This window comes from Takifugu flavidus, chromosome 8 (genome assembly GCF_003711565.1).
Source record: "Takifugu flavidus isolate HTHZ2018 chromosome 8, ASM371156v2, whole genome shotgun sequence".
NCBI lineage: Eukaryota > Metazoa > Chordata > Actinopteri > Tetraodontiformes > Tetraodontidae > Takifugu > Takifugu flavidus.
This window is the reverse complement of record NC_079527.1, coordinates 8,397,855-8,420,198: the sequence shown is the minus strand read 5'-3', so window position 1 is coordinate 8,420,198 and position 22,344 is coordinate 8,397,855. Positions and strand designations below refer to the sequence as shown.

At 45.8% G+C, this 22,344-nt stretch overlaps 2 protein-coding genes across 2 annotated transcripts; one reads left to right on the top strand and one right to left on the bottom strand.

Moving 5' to 3' along the window:
- The first annotated feature begins 189 nt into the window (after positions 1 to 189).
- On the top strand, positions 190 to 14,460 carry LOC130529418 (dihydropyridine-sensitive L-type skeletal muscle calcium channel subunit alpha-1-like). Its single transcript, XM_057039598.1, has 45 exons — positions 190 to 1,027; positions 1,913 to 2,018; positions 3,299 to 3,438; positions 3,569 to 3,702; positions 3,785 to 3,937; positions 4,051 to 4,256; positions 4,344 to 4,447; positions 4,531 to 4,676; positions 4,754 to 4,835; positions 4,923 to 5,083; positions 5,161 to 5,386; positions 5,467 to 5,674; positions 5,739 to 5,859; positions 5,973 to 6,087; positions 6,178 to 6,277; positions 6,419 to 6,488; positions 6,579 to 6,711; positions 6,805 to 6,934; positions 7,014 to 7,073; positions 7,155 to 7,261; positions 7,338 to 7,425; positions 7,622 to 7,729; positions 7,864 to 7,916; positions 7,997 to 8,143; positions 8,361 to 8,562; positions 8,641 to 8,799; positions 8,873 to 8,983; positions 9,053 to 9,136; positions 9,653 to 9,700; positions 10,241 to 10,267; positions 10,351 to 10,476; positions 10,550 to 10,615; positions 10,697 to 10,788; positions 10,860 to 11,019; positions 11,145 to 11,272; positions 11,348 to 11,444; positions 11,545 to 11,647; positions 11,714 to 11,815; positions 11,899 to 12,032; positions 12,118 to 12,240; positions 12,318 to 12,493; positions 12,572 to 12,636; positions 12,739 to 12,785; positions 12,862 to 12,936; positions 13,143 to 14,460. The coding sequence occupies exons 1-45, from the start codon at positions 843 to 845 to the stop codon at positions 13,455 to 13,457; spliced, it is 5,523 nt and encodes a 1,840-aa protein (XP_056895578.1). The 5' UTR covers positions 190 to 842; the 3' UTR covers positions 13,458 to 14,460.
- On the bottom strand, positions 14,418 to 22,337 carry smc1a (structural maintenance of chromosomes 1A). The gene is made up of 26 exons (XM_057039604.1): positions 21,940 to 22,337; positions 21,350 to 21,538; positions 20,879 to 20,991; positions 20,474 to 20,677; positions 20,115 to 20,353; positions 19,765 to 20,023; positions 19,443 to 19,583; positions 19,285 to 19,367; positions 19,080 to 19,179; positions 18,885 to 18,992; positions 18,609 to 18,794; positions 18,246 to 18,425; positions 17,927 to 18,073; positions 17,684 to 17,821; positions 17,485 to 17,601; positions 17,291 to 17,397; positions 17,060 to 17,201; positions 16,827 to 16,972; positions 16,583 to 16,736; positions 16,394 to 16,501; positions 16,110 to 16,266; positions 15,867 to 16,021; positions 15,630 to 15,781; positions 15,481 to 15,550; positions 15,282 to 15,392; positions 14,418 to 15,132 (listed from the first exon to the last, which is right to left on the bottom strand). Exons 1-26 carry the CDS (start codon positions 22,046 to 22,048, stop codon positions 15,052 to 15,054), a joined length of 3,696 nt encoding a protein of 1,231 aa, XP_056895584.1. The 5' UTR covers positions 22,049 to 22,337; the 3' UTR covers positions 14,418 to 15,051.
- Positions 22,338 to 22,344: the final 7 nt, after the last annotated feature.

Sequence of the window (22,344 nt, the reverse complement as noted above, 5' to 3'; positions counted from 1 at the left end):
ACGACATTTTAACTCTAGCGTTAACTACGCGCGAGCGCACACGCACTCTTGTAGCGTTAATACTGCAAAACCAACTTGTATTAAAGGAAAAATAATGATTCATACATAAGTTACACATATATTCAGGATTCATCATTTATCGAATTTCATCTGATGGCTCCAAATTATGTGTAACAGTTTTTTGTAATATCATTTTTATTGAAAACAGATTAAAGACTAGCCTGTACTGTCTGTAACATTTCACATCACAACTTACACTTTTATTATTGTCACATAGGGAATGCCTGTTTGTAATCCTATAATAATATTTAACTAAATTACATGTATCAAATCAAATGTATACGTTTCATATACATGTATTCAATGAATGCGATAATACGCTTCGATGCTGCGTACTTGCTGACTTAATACCACCGATCAGTAGCTGAGCACAGCGATATTCTGACACACTGCCAGATAGTTTGTTTGGGTTTTTTCTGCTCATTTCTCCAGTCTTCTACCCTCCATCCCTGCAGGCCCACCAGTGTGCCCATCCCCAAGCATGGCCTGCCAGTGGATCACGCTCTAAATTTAAACCAGAGCAGGGCCAACTGCTCCTCCAGACCCTCTGCTGTTATTTCCCCTGCTGAGGAGGCTTTTTCTGTCACAGGCCTTGAGTCCCTAGAAGAGGTCTGTGACTGGTGAGGGACAGAGAGTCAGAGGGTGGTACAGGAACGTGCACAGGACAAGCAGGCCTGGATCCCAGTGGAGTGATTGGCAAAGGGGGGCCGTCGGAGCCTCAGTTTGGGATTATTCTGTGAGTGGATTCACCTTGGAAGCTCGTCTCAGGTGGAGGCTTCGAGATGGCGACCAACGGAGATCCGGCAAAGCCGGTCATCATGAATGAAGAGGAGCTGAAGAGGAAGCAGAAGGAGAAGCTGAAGAAGCTACAGGCCACGGGGGGCAACCCTCGACCAACAAGGTCCCTCTTCTTCTTCACCCTCAAAAATCCCTTCCGCAAGGCCTGCATCAACATCGTGGAGTGGAAGTATCCTTTACGTCCGGTTTATGTGAAGTATTTTGAGTATCAGAAGCACCGTTAACCCTGTTCACCCTTGTTAGCAGTTGTGTGCCCCAGTGAAGGATCAGCCAGGTGAGGAGTGCGGTAAGCAGATCAGATCTGTGCTAAGACCCTCCTCAGAGTGTTAAAGCATCTGATATGTATCAGCCCCACCTAAAAGTCAAGTCTACAGGCTTTGTGTTCTTACCTTAAGCTTTTTATCTAAAGTTCATGTCCTGGCTGACTGAACCTGTTCTGGGATCTGGCCTTCAGAGCCTTTACAGCAGCGATGAATATGGAAATGCTCTGAAACGCTGCTACTGTCGGAGGCTTCATTGTCCTCAGTGATCTTATAGTCCCCATAGGGAATTCAGTATATCATAGAACTGATTACATTTAGTCATCATTTGTCTGTGTCCGTGTTTTTGGGTTGTTGTTTTTAAAGCCATTAAGTCATTTTCTTTGATTTTGTAACCAAATTAAGTTGAAGTGAAGTGATCTAAACTATAATCCATGGTTGCTAGAATGTGTCAATACTGGCAGCAGAGCTATCTTTTCCCGGTGAGCTGTCTGTGTTTAAATGGTCGGGGCTTATTCTTGGGCTGTGCAGCTGTCTCCTGGCATCACAAGTGGACATGATGCTGAGCTGGCAGGGGAATTCACATGCAGCGCCCTCTACTGGTGAGAATGGCGTAGCACAGCAGGCAGGGTTACAGGGGGTCCACATTTGCTGGCTGCTCGATTAGCTGATATCAAGATGAGGTTCATGACTTTATTTTACCAACAACAACCCCCAAACAGACGGATGAGATTTTTTTGATGGTCTGCCACGTGTTCATCCATTTCCATTACGACCCTGACTCCCCCCTCCAGAGCCTTTGAGATTATCATCCTGTTGACCATCTTTGCAAACTGTGTGGCTTTAGCTGTGTTCTTGCCCATGCCTGAAGAAGACAGTAATAACACCAATGCAAGCCTGGTGAGTGTGAAAAAGACACACTTCACTTCAGACATCAAGAAGAAACCCCCCTCACGTTTTGTGGGATCATAGTTCTGTGCACGTCTGCGTGTGTGTGCGACTGATTTGAGCTGAGCTTCAGCTGGTCTGCTGAGTGCTAAACATCATTGAAATGCTCCCAGATGGAGCTCAGGTCTTTTTTTGGAAGTCCATCTGTCTTTGTGATAGAACATGCCATCAAACATAGTGCTAATTATTTGTCTTCAAACTCTGTTTAGGTGACCTTTTCTGACCAGATCTCACTATTTCACTATATAACATTCAAATATTCTTACCAGAAATTCAAGTGATGATCACTATTTTTACATGTGTTTTCTGAATGAGAGGAGTGACAGTCTCACATATCTTGTTGCCTGGGGAGGGAAAGAAGCGAGGGAGAGTGAGAAGTTCTTCTTCTTCTTAAGGGATTTTATTGATCAACTGTGTTTTGAAACTTTGGAGATTTGATATGTGGATCTCTGTGTCCACGACTCCTGACAGGAGCTCAGACATCGATATGTCACACCAGTGATTTTCTACACCAACATCAATGCTGTTGGTATTAAATTAATCTGATTGATTCGCAGCTCATCGTGGAGCTGGGCCCAGAACTGATCTCAGTTCTCTGATAGCTTTGCTTTGGCCGGCTCCCGGACCTTTCTTACTCCTCACCCATTCCTCAGCGGTGAGCGATGTAAGGAGAGCCGATCATCTTCATCACCTCCCTTTTAGAAGTAGGTCGGCCCGGGGCAGCGTCCCCTCCCTCTGACGCAGGACGGGCCACAAACGTCGCCTCATATAACCACGCTCATACCCCCATAAAATAATGGGCTGTAACGCTGCAGCGGCTCACTCACTCTGCTCAGTGGGAGAACATTTGTGGGAGTTCTATATTTAGCACATCAGTCAATAAAAATAAGAGGCCAGGGAGATTATTTTAAGTTGCCTTTGTAAGAAAAAACTTTATATCTATTGTGATTTTTTTTAAATCCACATTTCATTCATTTCATTCTATTAATCACAGCGTGACTGGCTGGTGGCTCAGACTAAAGCTGCTAAATCTACAGAGGTTATAAAAGCTAATGAGCTTGTTTAATAACAGTGACATCAATTATCTCAATCTATTATAGGATTTTAAATCCCAAAGTCATCGCCGGTTAAGCTGCTTCCACATCTGACCACAGAAATCAACGAAAATCATGTAAAATCTGTGAAATACATCATGGGGTTTGTGTTCATTTCCTTTTTTTCCTGTTTTGCAGGAGAGTTTGGAGTATATCTTTTTGGTTATTTTCACATTAGAGTGCTTCTTGAAGATAGTGGCGTATGGGTTTGTGTTTCACGAGGGCGCCTATTTGCGGAACTGCTGGAACATACTGGACTTTGTCATCGTTTTCATGGGGTAAGACGAGACCTGGGGTTTCATTCAACTGCACCCAGGAGCACTTAGTCAGTTGGAATTCTAATGTCCATTATCCGTATGGAATCCACCGTACACACCTCGCTGTATGTCTTGGTGATGTTTCCTGCAGCCTCTTCACCTTCGCCTTGGATACCATCAACAAGATAGCAGGTGTGCCACTGGAGAAGGGCGGGGGGTTTGACATGAAGGCCCTGAGAGCCTTCAGGGTGCTGCGGCCCTTACGCCTCGTCTCCGGAGTCCCCAGTAAGCGCCTGTTACAGTGCATCAGTTGATTATATGTGAACCTCTAAGAGCATCTCCTGCTGATTTTACTGTTGGCTCTCAGGCCTGCAGGTGGTGATGAACTCCATCCTCAAAGCCATGCTGCCGCTGCTGCACATCGCCCTGCTCGTCTTCCTGCTGGTCACCATATATGCCATCATGGGCCTGGAGCTTTTCAAATGCAAAATGCACAAAACCTGCTATTACACTGGCACAAGTACGTCTGAAGGACACAGTCGGATCCACACGCTTGTATCATCAAACCTTCCACACTACAGTCTCCGATAGTGGGTTCTGAGATCAGCGGTTTCGTCTCTTTCTGGTGCACAGATATCTACTCCACGGCGGAAGGTGAGCTGCCGGCACCCTGCGCTCAGGCTGGCAACGGACGCCGCTGCACCATCAACGGGTCTGAGTGTCGGCCCGGCTGGGAGGGGCCCAATAACGGCATCACGCACTTTGACAACATCGGCTTCGCCATGCTGACGGTCTACCAGTGCATCACCATGGAGGGGTGGACTAAAGTACTCTACTGGGTCTGCGAACGCCTCTGACACCAAGTCCCTAAATGTCAGGTGTTGTGAACATGAGCTGTTTATATTTACTCCAATGTTGACTTCCAGGTGAATGATGCCATCGGAAATGAATGGCCCTGGCTTTACTTTGTCCCTCTCATTCTGCTGGGTTCTTTTTTTGTACTCAACCTGGTTCTGGGGGTTCTCAGTGGGTAAGACAGCTGTTCTCCTCATCCTTCAGTGGCAAACATCTTGGTTCTATAAAGTCATGGCCTGCTTTTTCTCTTCCTCCCAGAGAGTTTACCAAAGAACGAGAGAAGGCCCGGTCACGTGGAGAGTTCCAGAAGCTGCGAGAGCGTCAGCAGCTGGATGAAGACCTGCACGGCTACATGGAGTGGATCACTCACGCTGAAGTCCTGGATGCAGACCGTGAAGGAAAAGGTCGGCGCCATGGACCAGCTGAGCTCACCTCCCTCCGTGTATAACCTTTAAACCAATCAACGTCCTTCTGTTGTCAGGACTGCTGCCTTTAACCAGCGGAGACTCGGACACAGACAGTCTTTACGGCCTGGAAGGCAAAAGCCGGATCATCTACTACTAGTGGGCCTTCAGAAAGCAACTTGCACATTTTTACGGATCATGGAGTCGTGGCTTATTGAGCTGGTTTTGTTTCCCCGTTTTTTTCAGTCGTCTTGCCCGTCGCTGGAATCGTTTCTTCAGGATGAAGTGTCTGGTGTATGTGAAAACCAAGAGCTTTTACTGGCTGGTGATGTTCCTGGTCTTCCTCAACACTCTGACCATAGCCACAGAGCACCACCACCAGCCTGAGTGGCTCACTTCCTTACAAGGTCAGAGGTCAATACATGCAAGCCCCCCCCCCATAAGCTTTGTTTCTGGTTCCATCTTTTCATCCCCTTCCTGTCAGATGTGGCCAGTCGTGTGCTGCTGGTGCTCTTCATCATCGAAATGTTCATCAAGATGTACGCGCTGGGCCTCAGAGCTTACTTCATGTCCTTGTTCAACCGCTTTGACTTCTTCGTGGTGCTGTGTGGAATCCTGGAGATGATCATGTTCTCGGCTGGAGCCGTGACGCCGCTGGGGTTCTCTGTGCTTAGGTGCATCCGATTGCTGAGGATCCTAAAGGTCACAAAGTAAGTTCTCCACCGCCGTGTTGTGGCATGAATCTGTTGTTTTATTTAATGGTGTTAAACAACTTTAAATGCTTTCACAGGTACTGGACCTCGTTGAGTAATCTCGTGGCTTCTCTTCTGAACTCCGTGCGCTCCATCGCCTCTCTGCTCCTCCTCCTCTTCCTCTTCATTGTCATTTTCTCGCTGCTGGGGATGCAGGTGTTTGGGGGCAAATTCAACTTTTCTGATCACAGACCCAGGCGCAGCAACTTTGACAATTTCCCGCAGGCCCTCATCAGTGTGTTTCAGGTACGGGCTGAGTGTGCGGGAGCAGCGTGACATGGACCCTTTTAAACGTGTGAACTTCCTGCAGATCCTGACAGGAGAGGAATGGACAAACATCATGTATAATGGAATTATGGCTTACGGAGGGCCTGTGATTCCAGGCATCTTGGTCTCCATCTACTTTATCGTCCTCTTTGTCTGTGGGAACTGTATCCTTACCATGTCTTAAGGACATAACACTGAAACACTGATTTAAATATGCTACCATGTTCACAGTGCTGATATTAGCATATCATTTTGTTTTCCTGAGCTCTGCTGTCAGATATCCTCCTCAACGTGTTCTTGGCCATCGCTGTGGACAACCTGGCCGAAGCAGAGAGTCTCACTTCTGCTCAGAAAGAAAAGGCAGAGGAGAAAATGAGGAGAAAATTACTCAGGTGAGTTATCATACAAGATGATGATGTCAGGTTCTCAGATGCTGCTCAGCTCAAATTCTCCTCCATTCCTTTCTTCCCTGAACTATTCAGGTCCAAAATGCCAGAAAAGACAGACGAGGAGAGGGAGAGGATAGCAAAGAAACTGGCAGAGCAACGAGCCAAGATAGAGGGCATGCCCACCACAGCTAAAGTTAGCATTCATTATTGTTCTTGCTGTTGTTGTTGTTGTTGATGATGATGATGATGATGATGATGATGATGATGATGATGATGATGATGATGATGATGATGATGATGATGATGATGATGCTACTGCTGGTTTGTTTGTCAGCTCAAAATCGATGAGTTTGAGTCCAATGTCAATGAAGTGAAAGATCCGTTCCCGCCTAATGACTTCCCAGGTAACCTAAAGGACGTTAGCATAAACAGAGAAATCCCTCTTCAGTGTCTAATACTGCTGATATTAACTACTCATTTCTCCTAAACTGTAGGAGATGATGAGGAGGTAGAGCCTGAAATTCCCATCAGCCCTCGGCCCAGACCAATGGCCGACTTGCAGCTGAAGGAGGAAGCTGTTCCATTGCCTGAAGCCAGCTCCTTTTTTATTTTTGGCCCTCAAAACAAGTATGAATAGAAGCCCCAACCCGAGGATCATCACGGTAGCAGAACAGCGATTTCAACCACAGAGGCTGATATTTATCTTCCTTTATCGTCTAGGTTCCGCAAGCTGTGTTACAAGATCATAAATGCTTCATCCTTCACAAACTTAATCCTCCTCTTCATCCTGCTGTCCTCCATCTCGCTGGCTGCTGAGGACCCCATTGACCCAAAATCCTACAGGAACCAGGTAACCACCCAGGATCAGATCTTCGTCCACATTGGAAACAAAGGACTAAAAATTATGCATCATTTTGGTGTTCCTGCAGATTTTGGCTTATGCAGACATTGTTTTTACCACAGTCTTCACCATCGAGATCGTTCTGAAGGTGACGTGAGCTCATGTAATAGGTAGACACCTGTTAATTCAGGTTAATAATCTTGTCGCACTTCATGTTTCTGCCTGACAGATGACAGTTTATGGAGCATTCATGCACAAGGGCTCCTTCTGCCGGAACTCCTTCAACATCCTGGATCTGATTGTGGTCGGGGTCTCCCTGCTTTCTATGGGGATGGAGTGAGTCGTCAGATCTCCCACTATGCAAAAACAAGAATCGTATAAAATGGACTGCTGGGTTGTGTCTTTTATGCAGATCCAGCGCTATTTCCGTGGTGAAGATTCTCAGGGTGCTGAGGGTGCTGAGACCTCTGAGAGCCATCAACAGAGCCAAGGGGTTGAAGGTACGACTGTGGCTCTTGAACAAATCGCAAGAAAACGATGCCGAAACTCTTAATAACGACCAGATTAGCCTTTAACATTAGAGTAACGGGATCAAATACAATCCAAAAAGTAACATTAAAGGATGGAACAAAGACCTCAGATGCATATTTCACTGCAGAACACAATGTTTAATGAGCCTCCTTTGTGTAACGGCAGCACGTGGTCCAGTGCGTGTTCGTGGCCATCAAAACCATCGGCAACATCGTCCTGGTCACCATGCTGCTGAATTTCATGTTTGCTTGTATCGGAGTCCAACTCTTCAAGGTAGGTTAGTGAGAATAAAACCACCACGTGAGCATTTTTGTATGTTATTTCCAGACAATTCAGCTGTAATTATAGCCCTCCTGCTGGTCTAGGGTATTAAAGTCCTCAATAACCCCCCACCTCCCCTCCTTTAGGGTAAATTCTACAGCTGCACAGACTTATCCAAAGTGACCCATGAGGAATGCCAGTAAGAAAACTATAGTCACACGCAGGATTCCTGTGCACTGGCAGGCTATTTCTGAGGGGGCCTTCTGTGTCTGTTCTCAGGGGGTTCTTCTTAAAGCACATGGAGAATTCTCTTCAGGACACGGTGCTGGCCGAGAGGATGTGGCTCAACAGCGACTTCAACTTTGACAACGTGCTCTACGGCATGCTCGCTCTCTTCACTGTTTCCACAATTGAAGGCTGGCCGGAGTGAGTTTGCCTTCCATTCGGCTCCCATCCTGTCTGTTTGACAGGATCATTTAATTATGTTGACAGTGAGTTGAGGAAATAATGACATTATCCTGAGCCAGAGAGGATAGAAAAAGCAACATATCGCTCCATCTGCTGACATTTCATGTCCACAAATGATCCTGATTCTATCTTAGTCCCGCGGGTGTCCTCCTTTCATCTCATTGCTTGTGTCCAGGCTGTTGTACCGGGCCATCGATTCAGACAAAGAGGACATGGGCCCCGTCTTTAACAATCGTGTGGATGTGTCCATCTTCTTCATCGTCTACATCATCCTCATCGCCTTCTTCATGATGAACATCTTTGTGGGCTTCGTCATCGTCACTTTCCAGGAGCAGGGTGAGCAGGAGTATAAAGACTGTGAGCTGGACAAGAACCAGGTAGGGGGCCCCGCTCATTGATCAGGACACTGAGAAACTGAATTGATGTCTTCTCACCCGCCTCCTGCCCCCCCGCAGCGTCAGTGTGTGCAGTATGCCCTGAAAGCTCGTCCTCTGAGGTGCTACATCCCCAAAAATCCCTACCAGTACAGAGTCTGGTACATTGTCACCTCCTGCTACTTCGAGTACCTCATGTTCTTCCTGATTATGCTCAACACGCTCTGTCTGGGCATGCAGGTACACGACAACACGGACTATAGTCAGTATTTGCAGCGACGCCGGTTCTAACCTTTGTTTTCGTTTGCAACAGCACTGCAACCAGTCGGACCATGTGACCAAGATCTCAGACATGCTGAACTTGATCTTCACGGTGCTCTTCACCGTGGAGATGATTCTCAAACTCATGGCCTTCAAAATAAAGGTAAAAATAACCCTTTAGTGGTCAGTTTAATGGTTTCTGTCAACAATGTGTCCTCACCTCTTCCTGCAGGGTTACTTTGGAGACCCCTGGAACGTCTTTGACTTCATCATCGTCATTGGCAGCGTGGTGGATGTCATCCTGAGCGAAGTTGATGTGAGTCTGTTTCGATCCTGATATCAGACGCAGGTGCTGCGTATGAAAACGTCCGACGACTCGATGAGGCGTCTGATAAAAGTGAATTCATTTGTCTGATTTGATCAATGCTCTGACTCCGAAAAATATAACTGTGACCCCACAGCTGATTGGTACTAGCTCACAGGAAGTGGTCAGTACTGTTGTCACCCATCTCCACCCGACATCACCCACTCCACCGTCCCCACTGCATCCTTTTTTTTCCAACCAAACGGCTCACTCTGATAACAACATGCCACACCTCCATCCCATTAACATTTATTTCTGTCTGCACAAAGTGAGGATGTGATGTGATGAACGACACACAAGCTCATTCGTTCCCCCGTCCCGCCCTTGTTCGGCCATCTTTTGCAGTGCATCAGCCACACCTTTATCATGCACAAACACCGGCTTGTAATAGACTTCCTCACCCTTCTCTCTGTCCCCATCCATCCGACCCCCCCCCCACGGGCTCACTCGTCTGTCTGTCCTCCACAGACTGCCCTGGCCTCCAGTGGTGGACTGTACTGTCTCCATGGCTGTGCTGTAAATATCTGATCTGCACCGCAGTGCTGCATGAGCCTTGCTGTGCGAGCACTTCACTGTGATCTCCACTAAACTGTCTGTCTGTCTGTCTGTCTGTCTGTCTGTCTGTCTGTCTGTCTGTCTGTCTGTCTGTCTGTCTGTCTAACCCCAGTGTAAGATAACACCTCGAGGTCTTCATGTTCCAGTATAACTCAAGTAGTCCACAAGACCCTGGCGCTGAATACAGCCACATTAATGCATTAAAAATGATTAATGACGAGTGCACTGGAGTAAAATTGTGATATTTTCAGTGTGGCTGTATCCTTTTGCATGAGTTACAAATTAATATTAATGTAGTTTTTTGCAACTAAGAGGCTCGAGAGGCTTTGTAAACTCTTCAGAGGTGAAAAAGTGCCCCTAATGTTAACCTTTCCTTGTGTTTTGTGTAGTAAAAATGTGTGTATAATACTACGTATGCTTTGAGCTCCTCATATATGATGCAATAACGTTATCCATCGCTGCCGATGGGACTTACATCGTGTCGTCTCTTCATTGGTGCAGGATACAAACCCCATGCAAGCCATCGCGGTGAGCAAAAGTTTGCCTGTATGAAAAGAAGCAGCTTGTTTATTCTTCTTTTCATCAAATCCTTGTTGTTTTTTTAAACTCAGGACTCTGAAAATGCATCAGTGTCCATCACGTTCTTCCGACTCTTCCGTGTCATGCGTCTGGTCAAGCTGCTCAACCGCTCAGAGGGAATCCGTAACCTGCTGTGGACCTTCATCAAGTCTTTCCAGGTCTCTGTTCTCGCGTCCATTGTCATCGTTTCTGTATTATTTTCTCTTGACGGTGCTGGTGTATTGTCTGCAGGCGCTCCCTCATGTTGCTCTGCTCATCGTGATGCTCTTCTTTATCTACGCTGTCATCGGGATGCAGGTACTTCCTGTTCCTGTATGAATGAATGAATAATTCTGCACCATTCCAACATTCCTGCGTTTGTGTTGCACCCTCCTTTAGATATTTGGAAAGGTGGCCTTACTGGACGGCACCCAAATCCACCGCAACAACAACTTCCAGACATTCCCTCAGGCTGTTCTCATGTTATTCCGGTGAGCCAAGATTGTTAGCTGGGATACGATTGGTTACAACGTGGAGCTAAGTTGTGTGTTATCATGCCCAGATGTGCCACTGGAGAGGACTGGCAGGAGGTCATGATGGCGTCCATGTACGGAAAAAAGTGCGACCCCAAGTCTGACTTCCTGCCGGGAGAGGAATACACCTGTGGGTCCAACTTTGCTGTCATCTACTTCCTGAGCTTCTACTGTCTGTGTGCCTTCCTGGTGAGCAACATCCCAATTTCACAGTGAAACAGTGTGGGAGACGCAGGCTGACATTCTCTGTTACCCCTCCACACACACACACACACACACACACACACACACACACACACACACACACACTCCAGATCCTGAACCTGTTTGTCGCTGTGATCATGGACAACTTTGACTACCTGACGCGGGACTGGTCCCTCCTCGGTCCACACCATCTGGACGAGTTTAAGAAGATCTGGGCAGAATATGACCCCGAGGCCACGTACGCCTGAACGTTGCTCTCCACCTGCGTGGTGGACGTTTCATTACATGATCAGATGATTGTCTGACCTCACAGGGGGAGAATTAAACACCTGGACGTGGTCACTTTGCTGCGGCGCATCCAGCCTCCGCTTGGTTTCGGCAAATTCTGTCCTCATCGAGCAGCATGCAAGGTACATATGCAACAATGAGCGCCTCCGTGAAAGAGACGCTCGGATGCTTTGCAGATTTGGATTTGCGTTTTTCGGTGCTCTGACAACGCTCCGTGTGTAGCGGCTGGTCGGTATGAACATGCCTCTGAACAGCGACGGCACGGTCACCTTCAACGCCACCCTCTTTGCTCTGGTCCGGACTGCTCTCAAGATCAAGACTGAAGGTACACAAATCCACATTGTTGGATTTTTATGGTTAGTTGACAGATTCACTGGACTGTTCTGAACAGGTAACTTTGAGAAGGCCAACGAGGAACTGCGGGCCATCATAAAGCAGATCTGGAAACGGACCAGCATGAAACTCCTGGATCAGGTCATCCCCCCTATCGGAGGTGACATTACCGACACTTTTACTTTGGAAAATGATTAATATCATTTTTTAGGTCTGACAGCACCGCGGTGTGTCTGGTTTCAGATGATGAGGTGACCGTGGGGAAATTCTACGCCACCTTCCTTCTTCAGGACCATTTCCGGAAGTTCTTGAAGTGTCAGGAGGAGTACTACGGCTACCGCCCCAATAAGAAGAGCGCGTCGGGCCCAGAGATCCAGGCGAGCATGTTTTTTTAGATCATTATGGAACTGCTTTCTTATCTGGGTGATCTTTTGTGCTGACTGGACTGGCTCTGATTTCCAGGCTGGTCTGAGGGCCATCGATGATGAGCTGGTTCCAGAGATGCACAGAACTATTTCAGGGGACCTGCAGAATGAGGAGGAGATGGACCGAGCGATGGAGGCAGGAGAAGAAGGCATTTACCACGTAAAAGCCCTCAAATCTGAACAATGCCCAGCGCCTGCTCGGCACCATCACCTCACCGCTCGTACCTGCATTTGTAGCGATCTCACAGCCTGTTCGGACACCGTGTGGACGAGTTCTCCTCCGATCCAGCCAACGAGCACCCGCAGCACGTGACCAACCAGCGGCCGCTCAAGTTCTCCGACAGCCAACCCGAAGCTGATCTTTTCACCCCGACGGCACCAAAAAACAACAGCAACAACAACGCCTTCGCCGAGTGAGTCCAAGCATGTGCTGACCGAGGACGAGGACCTGTCCAACGATAGATGAGCTTTTCTCTTTCTGTATTTTTCAGGTTGACACTTGAGAGAGAGGGCAGCCCGGGAGAATTTTATCATCCGGTTGAAGACGTAGAGACAGGTTTGACAATGAGTCCAGCTAAAGTCAGCAGGCTTTACATTTAAGTGCCTGTTCACATGTCCGTCTTTGAAATATAAATGTCTTCATCACGTCTCTGTTCAGACGACACACCCTCCTGGAATCTCACGGTGAGGACGGACAGAACACAGGTAAGAGATCATCACACACTCCGTTGGGAGTGGTGATCGCAGGCTCATATGAGCAACACAGTTATTCTCTCTGCAGTTTCCTTATGTGCCCGACCACCTGGACAGCCAGAGTCAGAGCTCCAGTTCTGCCGCCGACCGGCTCGTCCAGGAGGTAAGAGAGGAGGCGGGACTGACTAGCATGTGCCTGATGGATTTCCCCGTTATCAGCAGGAAATGTCCTCACATCTGCCACGAACAGATGATAAGCAGCTGTTTTTAGCAACAGGCGGTCTTCCCGGACTGGAGCTACGTCCTTGATTGAACCATGTTTGTCGCTTCTCTCCCTAAATTTCCTTTGAATTTGTCATTCTCCCCCAGGCTCTGGTGAGCGGGGGTCTGGCCTCTCTGGCGAAAGACCCCAACTTTGTGACCCAGACCAAGAAGGAGATGGCGGAGGCCATGCGCACGACCGAGGACGACATGGAGAGCGTGGCCCAGGGCATCCTCAGCCAACGCTGCGGCCCCATCCCGCCGGCAAAAAAGAAGCGTCCCGTTCCCGTCTCTCCTCCTCCGGCTCCTGACGTGGCCCCGCGGACATCCGCCCCGCCAGATCCAGCCGTGAGGAGAAAGAGACGCCCAGTACCCATAATTCCCTCCTCGCAGGGGTTGCCTGGGTCTAACTCCCAAGTATAGAGGTCATGTGGTTGTCTTAAGTAGGTTTTTGACACTGAACACGGATTCCACCTCCAGTGAATTCACCAGTCCTGTTGACCCCATCTCGAAGCCTGGCTCCAGTTTAATTTAGAGACAAAACAAAAAATATCTGACGAATGATTTAAATCTTCAGATTTGTTTATGCCAATAAAAAGCTGTAAACAGACTTCTTTGTAATCATGGTTGAGGTTATCCATTCCATGAGCCTTGTGGGACAACAGCGTGAGCGGAGTGTCTTAACGAAGGATGGAAGCGAGGCAGACTCACACACAACCAGGACGCAGATGCTGATTTTAGTTCTGCACTTCAGTGAGGACAGCAGCTCCACCTTCTGTGCATCCAGGCCCGGTAAAGTCCAACTGTGCCGCCAGTTGACTTATACATCTGGTGCTGTCGTGCACATATTGTTTTTTTTGTTAGTAAAAGTTCACAGTTTTTTTGTCTCGTGCTCCCCACTGTTTTCGTGCAGTTGGTAGATTCTGATGAGGAAGCACCTTTTATATCTGCAACATACCTGGAGTATGGTTGACTTTGATTTAAACACTTGGGCTCCCGGCGGCTAGTTCAGAATTGATTGCACTTGTTTCCCATTTTGTGCCTGAACGTAAACGGCCGCAGGCCTTTGAAACATCTTCCGATCATCAGAACTCAACACCAAGCACCATCATTTTAATGTTTGTGTGCATTTTTTAAAACCAAAGAACTGGACATTAGTGCTTGCTCCTGTACAGGTCCAGCTTGCCTTTGCGAGATGGTCGCAGCTTGTTTGCTGCAGCTTGTAAACTGAGAGCCCCCCAAAATAAGCCTGGCCCAGCGCAGCAGAGTCCAGTTTAGGAATGGAAACTCAAGCGTCATTGTGTATTCTGCATCTAAATGTTTAAAAATGCAGTAAATGATTTTTGAGAACATGTAATCTTGCAATCAATGTCACAGAGGAACTTATAATGTTGATGTTTTTATTGAAGTAAAGTAATAAAACAGACTTGACAATGATCTCATGTAGTTTGCATGTACCTAAAGCCGAGTGTGAACAGTTTTCTCACAGCAGTGAATCTGATGACGGTTCTCAGTGGTCTCATAACAGCCAACTAGTCTTTATTTAGCTACGGGAATGTGTCCACCATAATGTAAAAACTTTGCTGATTAGGCTTTACAGAAGATAGCGCATGAAAACTGGAAACACAACATAGGACACAGAAGAAGGTTCTTAAAGCACACCATTGAAAAAAGAGGGTTGTGACAGTATAAAAAGATCTGAAAACACAAATTTACCACATCAGTCAGATAAAAAAGGTCATATTTCCACATGATTATTATTCACTTTGCTGATTATTATAATTATGCTTCTGGTCAAATTAAGAAATGGCTGGTTTATATATAGTACATACATCCTGGTTGTCACTATTGATAACCTCTCACCCAAACTTAAAAATAAAAAAACAGCTACTCTAACATATTAAAAAGGGCAATAAAGAGTAAGATGGGATCTAGTGAATACATGATCAGTGACTACTACAGAATACTTTCTCTATCAGACGATGTCCAACTTGTCGACATGTTGCAAGTGCTCATCCTACTCGTTTGGATTAGGGTTGGCATCAGGATACTGAGAGAGGTCAAAGGTCAGCACTTTGCTAATGACGCAGTCTCCTTGCTGTGAACGGAAGAAAAGGCAGAATAAATTCAGCCATCAGGTAACCACGTTTCCACCAGATTGCTGTTTATTTAGCAAGAGCTAAAAAAGTAAATTGAGATTAACTACAGAGCAGCAATATGAAATTAGCACTTAGTATTAACACAAACCTCTGGATAAACGCCGATAAGCGAGTCTGCCTTGGTGTAGAATTCCTCCTTGAGGGAAATAACAATAGCCTGGAAGTTCTGTACAGACTGGTCCTTGATGTAATTGGCCACCTTAAGGGTACAAGAGGGAAATCATGTGCTGTGCTCATAAAAGTATTCCCAGCACAAACAGCAATAATCACGCCATTAGTGAACAGACCTTGCCGATGTTTGTGTTGTCCAAGGCGGCATCAATCTCATCCAGGACAAAGAAGGGGGCGGGTTTGTAGCTGGAAGACAAGAAGACAAGAGGGTTTGAGTAGAATGTCCAGAAATGTCCGCGTTAAATTAAAAACTGTCAGGAATTACCTGTGAATTGCAAAGAGCAGAGCCAGGGCAGCAACAGTCTTCTCTCCTCCAGACAGGTTGTCCATGGGTCTGAACCTCTTCCCTGGAGCCACACAGTTGTAGTTGATTCCATCCAGATAGGGCTCTTCGGGATTCTCTGGGCCAAGGAAAGCCTACAGGAAGCAGATGTTGAAAGGTTTCGCTTACTATAAATAACATTTATTACCATGCAAAGGTTGCCAAGAACAAAACAAATACCTGGGCACTGCTGTTGCGTGAGAGGGCCTTATAGATCTCATCGATGTTTGTGGCCACCGACTCGAAACAAGTATTGAAGCGATCGAACCGTTCCTTCTTGATCTGCTCAAAGGCCTGTTTGGCCTTCTTGGCTCTTTTACGAGCTGCCTCAAACTCTGAGTGGAAGGAATTAGATCACATTATGGATGCAGCACGTAAAGCTTCATTTCCCTCCCGTCTCTCCTAATTTGACCTCCATCTCACCGTCACTGGTCTCTTGAAATTTGTCCCGGACGCTCTCGAGCTTCTCCATGGCTTTCATATTGGGCGCGCTGATCCTCTGGAGGATGCTCTGCTGCTCGTTCAGACGCTGCTGCAGCGTGTTTGTCTCTGCTTTGATTTCTTCTTCCGACAACGTATCCTGTGTGAATTTCGGATGAGCGAAACTGAGAGTCTGTGCTGGAAAAAGATCTCCATCTTGTCTCTACTGTCACCTCAGAAAGACAACAGTAAAGCCATATAAGATGCTGCTGTGATGGCACAGATACCTTTAGGTCTTCAGACAGGTTACTATAGTCGATCTCTATGAGAGCCTCCTTAGCGAGAACACTGCTGGACGTCCTCTGGCTGCTGGAGTCATCAGCCTGGGAACTCCCCTGCAATAAGACATATGGTATGATCCACTAATCTAAAGCTCTATCGATCATCTATTCATTCCATTCATAATCAGTGACTACCTCTCCTTGGTTCATGTCATCCAGTGTTCCAGAGATAAGAGGCAGTCTGATATCCTGCATTTTACAGGCTTGTAGCAGATTGTGACGGTCGCTCCTCTTCTGCTCCAGTTTGGTTTCGATAGCGGTCACTTCCTTCTGTAGCTGAGTCAACTCTCTGAAAGATGGTGAATCAAATCGAGGTCAGAAACACTTCTGATGACCCCCCACTGTAAATAGAACCATCTGTGAGGGTTCCGCTACTGACTTGTTGGCACCACCCAGTTTCTTGCGGATTTCCTCCATCTCGTGATTCTTATCATTGACTTCGGATTTCTTAGTGAGGTGCTGGTTCTTCAGGTCCTGCAGTTGGGCCATCGTCTCATCGATTATCTTCATGTGCCTGTGCTCCTCCTGCAGAACAAAAGCACACGAAAAGTAGCAACACGTTTCAAGAATTAAATAGCGCACCAAAGTTTTCAGGCACCTCGGTTTTTTCACCTTTTTTAGCCGCTCGATTTCAGCCTCGTCCTTCTTGACAGTCTGCTCCCACATCATGACCTTCTCCTGGTCCTCCTTTAGCTGATTCTTCTCATAGTCGACTTGGATACCCAGACGGGTCTTCTGAGTCTCAAATTCAAGACTGAAGCAAATCATGTGTGTCAGGTGGAGACAAAGACGTGATCACGTGATCCAACCACGCGGCTAGACTGATGGTAGAACTAAACTCACCGCTTCTTTGCGATCTCATTCTGCCTCTTTACTTTCTCTTCCTCGAACTCTCTGATGTTTCTCACCCCAATCTCCTTACAGAATTCAACAAACACCTCGTCCTCCACCTTGAAAACAAAATATATGCATGAATATTCCACCAATACTGCATAACAAGTATTTTACAGAGCGTTTTTGAAATAAAGCCGTCTCACCTGGTTCATCCGGTCTCGCAGGTCATTGATCTCCCTCTCGCGGGACTGGATGATCCTCTTAATGTCATTGATGCGGGGGCCAAAATTGGCCAACTCGCTCTCCAGCTTAGATTTCTCCTGCAGGACCAAAGAAGCTAGCTCCAACACACCAACAAACCAACAGGACAGAGGAAAATGATGAGGTATAACCAGAGTGTACCTGCATGTTAAGCGAGAGGTGGCGGGTTTTCGTCTGCTCCAGATCACTCTGGGAATACTTGAGTCTCATCTGAAGACCGTGGGCCTGAGACTGGACCTGACGCAACTCTGCCTCCTTCCTCTTGGCCTTCATTTGCTCCTACAAAGCAAATGGTTAAAGTGTTGTGGGTTTATGTAAGTTCTGACAGTGGGATCAAATCTTAACCTGCCCCATGACGGTAGGACCAATATAACAGTAGGTTACCTTGAGTTCATCTGTAAGTTTTTCTTTTTTCTCCTTCAGCTTGTCCACTGCTTTCTCATCCCAACGTCTAGCCTTGGCCTTCAAATCACTGGCTCCTCCAGAGATGACTCCAGACTTCTGGAACAGAGTGCCATCCAGGGCAACCGTCTGGAGGCAGAGAGAGGTGATAGCTTAGGAGGGAGATTTAATATGCAATATTAATACTAATCTAATAGTATTCTGGTTCAATCCACTAGAAAGGGAGTGTATCTGCTATACAGCTGCTGCTGATGCTTTGTGTGGAAACTGGGGGGAGTTGTGACTTCATGGTGGCATATACCTTGTGCCTGTACGGTCCACCAAAAGCAATCCGTCGGGCGTCCTCTACATTGTCACAAACCAGGGCATTACCACAAGCGTACTGGAGGGCTTTCTTGATTTGAGGAGGCTCGTAGCGAATCACGTCTATCACCAGTTTGGCTCCTCGTAGCTCTCTCAGCTTCTCATCTGTTGGTTTCACCTTTAATGACACCAAATAAAATTGAATTGAAAGAAATCTACAAAGATACAATGTACTTTTAAATTTTCAAATTCCGTAAACACTACATTTCCGTAAACATGTGAGAAATACCACATAATCTTCAATGGATTTTTCTATCACTACTGAGAAAACAACCCAAAATTCATCTTCAGTTTCAGTTACCTCAAGGTAGTCGAGAGGAAGGAAGGTCTCGGGCTCTCCTCTCTGTTCCTTAATGTACTGAATACAATCTCTGCCGGTCTTCTCAGAGTCAACAATGATGGCATCCATGTTTTTGCCAAGCACCTTTGTCACAGCAATCTGATACTTCTTCTGAGTGGGCTGGCACAGGTCAATAAGACGGCCATACTGGAAAAAAAGGCAGCGTGTTTTTACTAAAGTGACTTTACGAAGCGGATCTGACCAAGCAGAAGCTGCATTGTGTTCACGTTCCCTCACCACAGAGCCTGGGTACAGTCTTTTGATGCTCTCCATAATCTCGGCCTTACGCTGCTGACGACTGTTCTCCTGCCGGTCGATTCTGGCATCACCCAGCTGCTCCATTACCTATACAACAAAAGTTAATGGTAATGGTAGACGTGCCTTTGGTGGTGAGGAACAGCAGGAATTTGCATGGACGTGTCAAGTAATTACCTGGTTGAGCTCCATGTTGATCTCATCTATTCTCCTCTTGGCCATTTCGACTTCCTCAGTCAGCTCCTCTTCCATGCGCTTTTGCTCATCAAGCGACTGCCTGTAGAGAAAATGGGAGAGAAATGATTTAGAATGAATTGGCAAAACAAAGACATTTAAAGATAAACTGAATACGGCGCTACACAAACACTTTGATTGAGAATACCTGCTGGTTGTTATATAATCTTCTAATTTTTCAATACGCTTCTGGTTTTCCTCAATTTCCCGAATCTTCTGTTTGATCTTGGCCTAAAGAAGAAATCACATTAAGGTTTATCATCCAGGATAATTTTGCTTGACCTCTGCCACTCATATCTTAATTACCTCTGTCTCCACTTTCTTCCTCTCCTCCAGGTCCAGGCGGTCCTGGTCGGCTTTCTGGTCACGGTTGAACTTCTCGAGCTCCTGTGCCAGTGTGGCAGCACGTTTGCTAGCCTCCTCCTTCAGACGGTGGTACTTTTTTACCTGGAGAGTAATAACAACGTGTGGTTTCATAGAAAATCATGACAACCAGTATTTCTTTGTCTTAATGTAGTCACATATTTATATGGGGACTTGATATGTTTCAAATCTAAACATTTTTTTTTTAAAGTCATTTTGAACTTAAATGAAAAGGCTATTAAACAAGTACAAAATGTCATCTAACCTGGTTTTCCTCCAGGGTGAGGTCCTGGCCCTGGCTCTGGGCCTCCTCTTCCATACGCTCCTCAAAATCTTGCTTGGCCAACTCTACGGCCTTCATCTCTTTATCCAGCTCGTCCATGTCTCCTTTGCGTTTTTTATACATCTTCTGAGCATTTTGCAGTGATTTGCGTGCAGCCTCGAGCTTCTTGATCTTGTGTGAGGTGTTCTCCTTGGCCTTGATGTACTGGGGCCTCTTTTGGTTCAATTCAGAATCCTTTTCTCTGTAGGGACATTCAAGTAATTGTGTGGTTTTAATCGGGACCTAATGGTATTAGTAGTTAACAGTGTTAAGACAGAAAAATTAATGCTTACTTAATTTCCTTCTCAATGGTCTGCTGCTCCCTCATCAGCCTGCCAAGCTCCTTCTTTTTGTCCTTCAGCTCCTCTTCCACCAGGTCCATCCTTTTACGGTCCTTATCAATCTCTTTGTTCCGCTGGCCCAGCTCTTTGTTTAGCTTCTCAATCTCAGTCTCATTATGGTATAATTTGAAGAGCTGCAACTGAATACTGGCCCTGGCCACTTCATCTTTCAGGCGCTGATAACGCTCAGCCTGGTGGAAAGTTGGAGAGACAGAATCACAGTGTGAGGGAGTTCATGCACAACAATTGCGTTTTCTATGCATCGCATTTTCATATAATAGATTTCAAATAACAGGCAGCAGATCACAAACCTCTTCTTTTTCTTGTTTGGCTTCTTTTCGTTCAGCGGCGATATTTTTCTTACGGTGGTAATTAAACTGAGTGTCCTCCTCCGCCTTCACCATCTCCTTTTTCCTGCGGTCGTACTCTTGAGCCAGTTCTCCAGAACGGGAGATTTCTTCAAACAAAGCAGTCCGCTCCTTGGGGTTCTTCATGGCAATAGACTCCACAGCTCCCTAAATGAAGAAAAGTGTGAGACTAAAACTGGGCTCCATAACTTCAATAATAAACACCGAATCATGAACATGAATGTAGCTTTTTCTTTAACTGCCTGAGTCACAGTCAAACCCACTTGATGAAAATATATTTATACAGACTTCAAGACTATAGAGGCTGAAATAAATCATTCAACAAAAATTCTTGGATTGCTATCTCACCTGGAAAACCAGGAAGTTCCGAGCCTTGATCAGAATACCGAGCTTTTCAAGCTCTTCGCTGTATTCGGGCAGTCCCACCACCTTATTATTGATACGGTACTCAGAGGATGAACCTTTGATAAATGAAACATCAACATTAAATACATTTTTAAACAAATAAGTGACATTTTAGTCTGCCTATGATAATATATGATTTTGAGCAAGTTACATTATATTGATTTCAACAGGAAAAGTGTCAAGGCAAACTAACAGCAAGTTTGAACAAGCTTTTTTGCCAATTGTATTTTATTTTGTAGGACTGCTTAGTTACTTAGGATTTAAAAGATATTACAGATTTGCTTGATAACCCCGGTGGCACGTTGAACACATAAAATATGGCTTGATTATTTATAACAACACAAAATTCTATTTTTCCAGCACATGGTAGTGAGGAGACTGGATCTTATCGAACGATGAAAGGCATCATCGTACCAATGATGACTCTGGTGAAGGCGAGCTCGTCGCCACTGTCCTGCTGGTACACCATACTGACAAAAGCTCTGTTGGCTGCTGGCTTTCCCACCGGTGCTCCATGGATCAAATCCTTCAGAGTCTTTACACGCAGGTTACTGGTTCTTTCTGCCAACACGAAACTGATGGCATCCATAAGATTGGATTTCCCTGGAACATTCAAAGTTTCAGTAACCAAAAGAGGCATTTCAATCAAAGTCAATGCAAGACACCATTTAGTAAGCTAAACAGCTTTAAGGCAGCTTTACAGGGCAGGAATGTCAAGTATTTGATGTGTATGAGAAAATAAAGTACTCAGTCTCTTTTTCATTAAGGTTTGATATATAATGTACTCCACTGGAAACTATTTGGAAAGCCCATGTTTATCGACGAAACTATTAGCCTATATCGCCAGATCACGCAGAGGACAATATCTAATCATGCCATTCTGAATGCAAGTCTAAGTGCTGTTAAGCGAACGCGAGCTTTTAGTACAATCTTAATTTAAAATGCAACAAAACATCAAATATTAAACACTAGCCGATGCTAACAAGTAGTCTGCAATAACATACCAGATCCATTGGGTCCGATGATTGCTGTGAACTTATGAAATGGTCCAATGATCTGTCTTCCTTTGTAGGACTTAAAGTTTTCGATCTCTATTAATTTCAAATAACCCATATTTGTTGCAATTGTGCAGCAGTTCTTTAAAAATTATAACTGGGGTATTAGCTAGCTGGTAAGGTGTTAGCTAGCTACTGCTATCAACCAATGTTTACCGTATAACCTATTTTTCAACCAAGCACCCAGTAAATGAATGAAACTCCCTGTCGTATCACTCGTATGATTATAAGTTACATTATGGGTCGAATATTTAGTCTAATAAACTCTAACCCTTCATAATCCTAATTAGATTGACGCGAAGTTATCGTGAAAACAATGCGCCATTTTAGAATCCAACAGGAAAAACTCGAGCG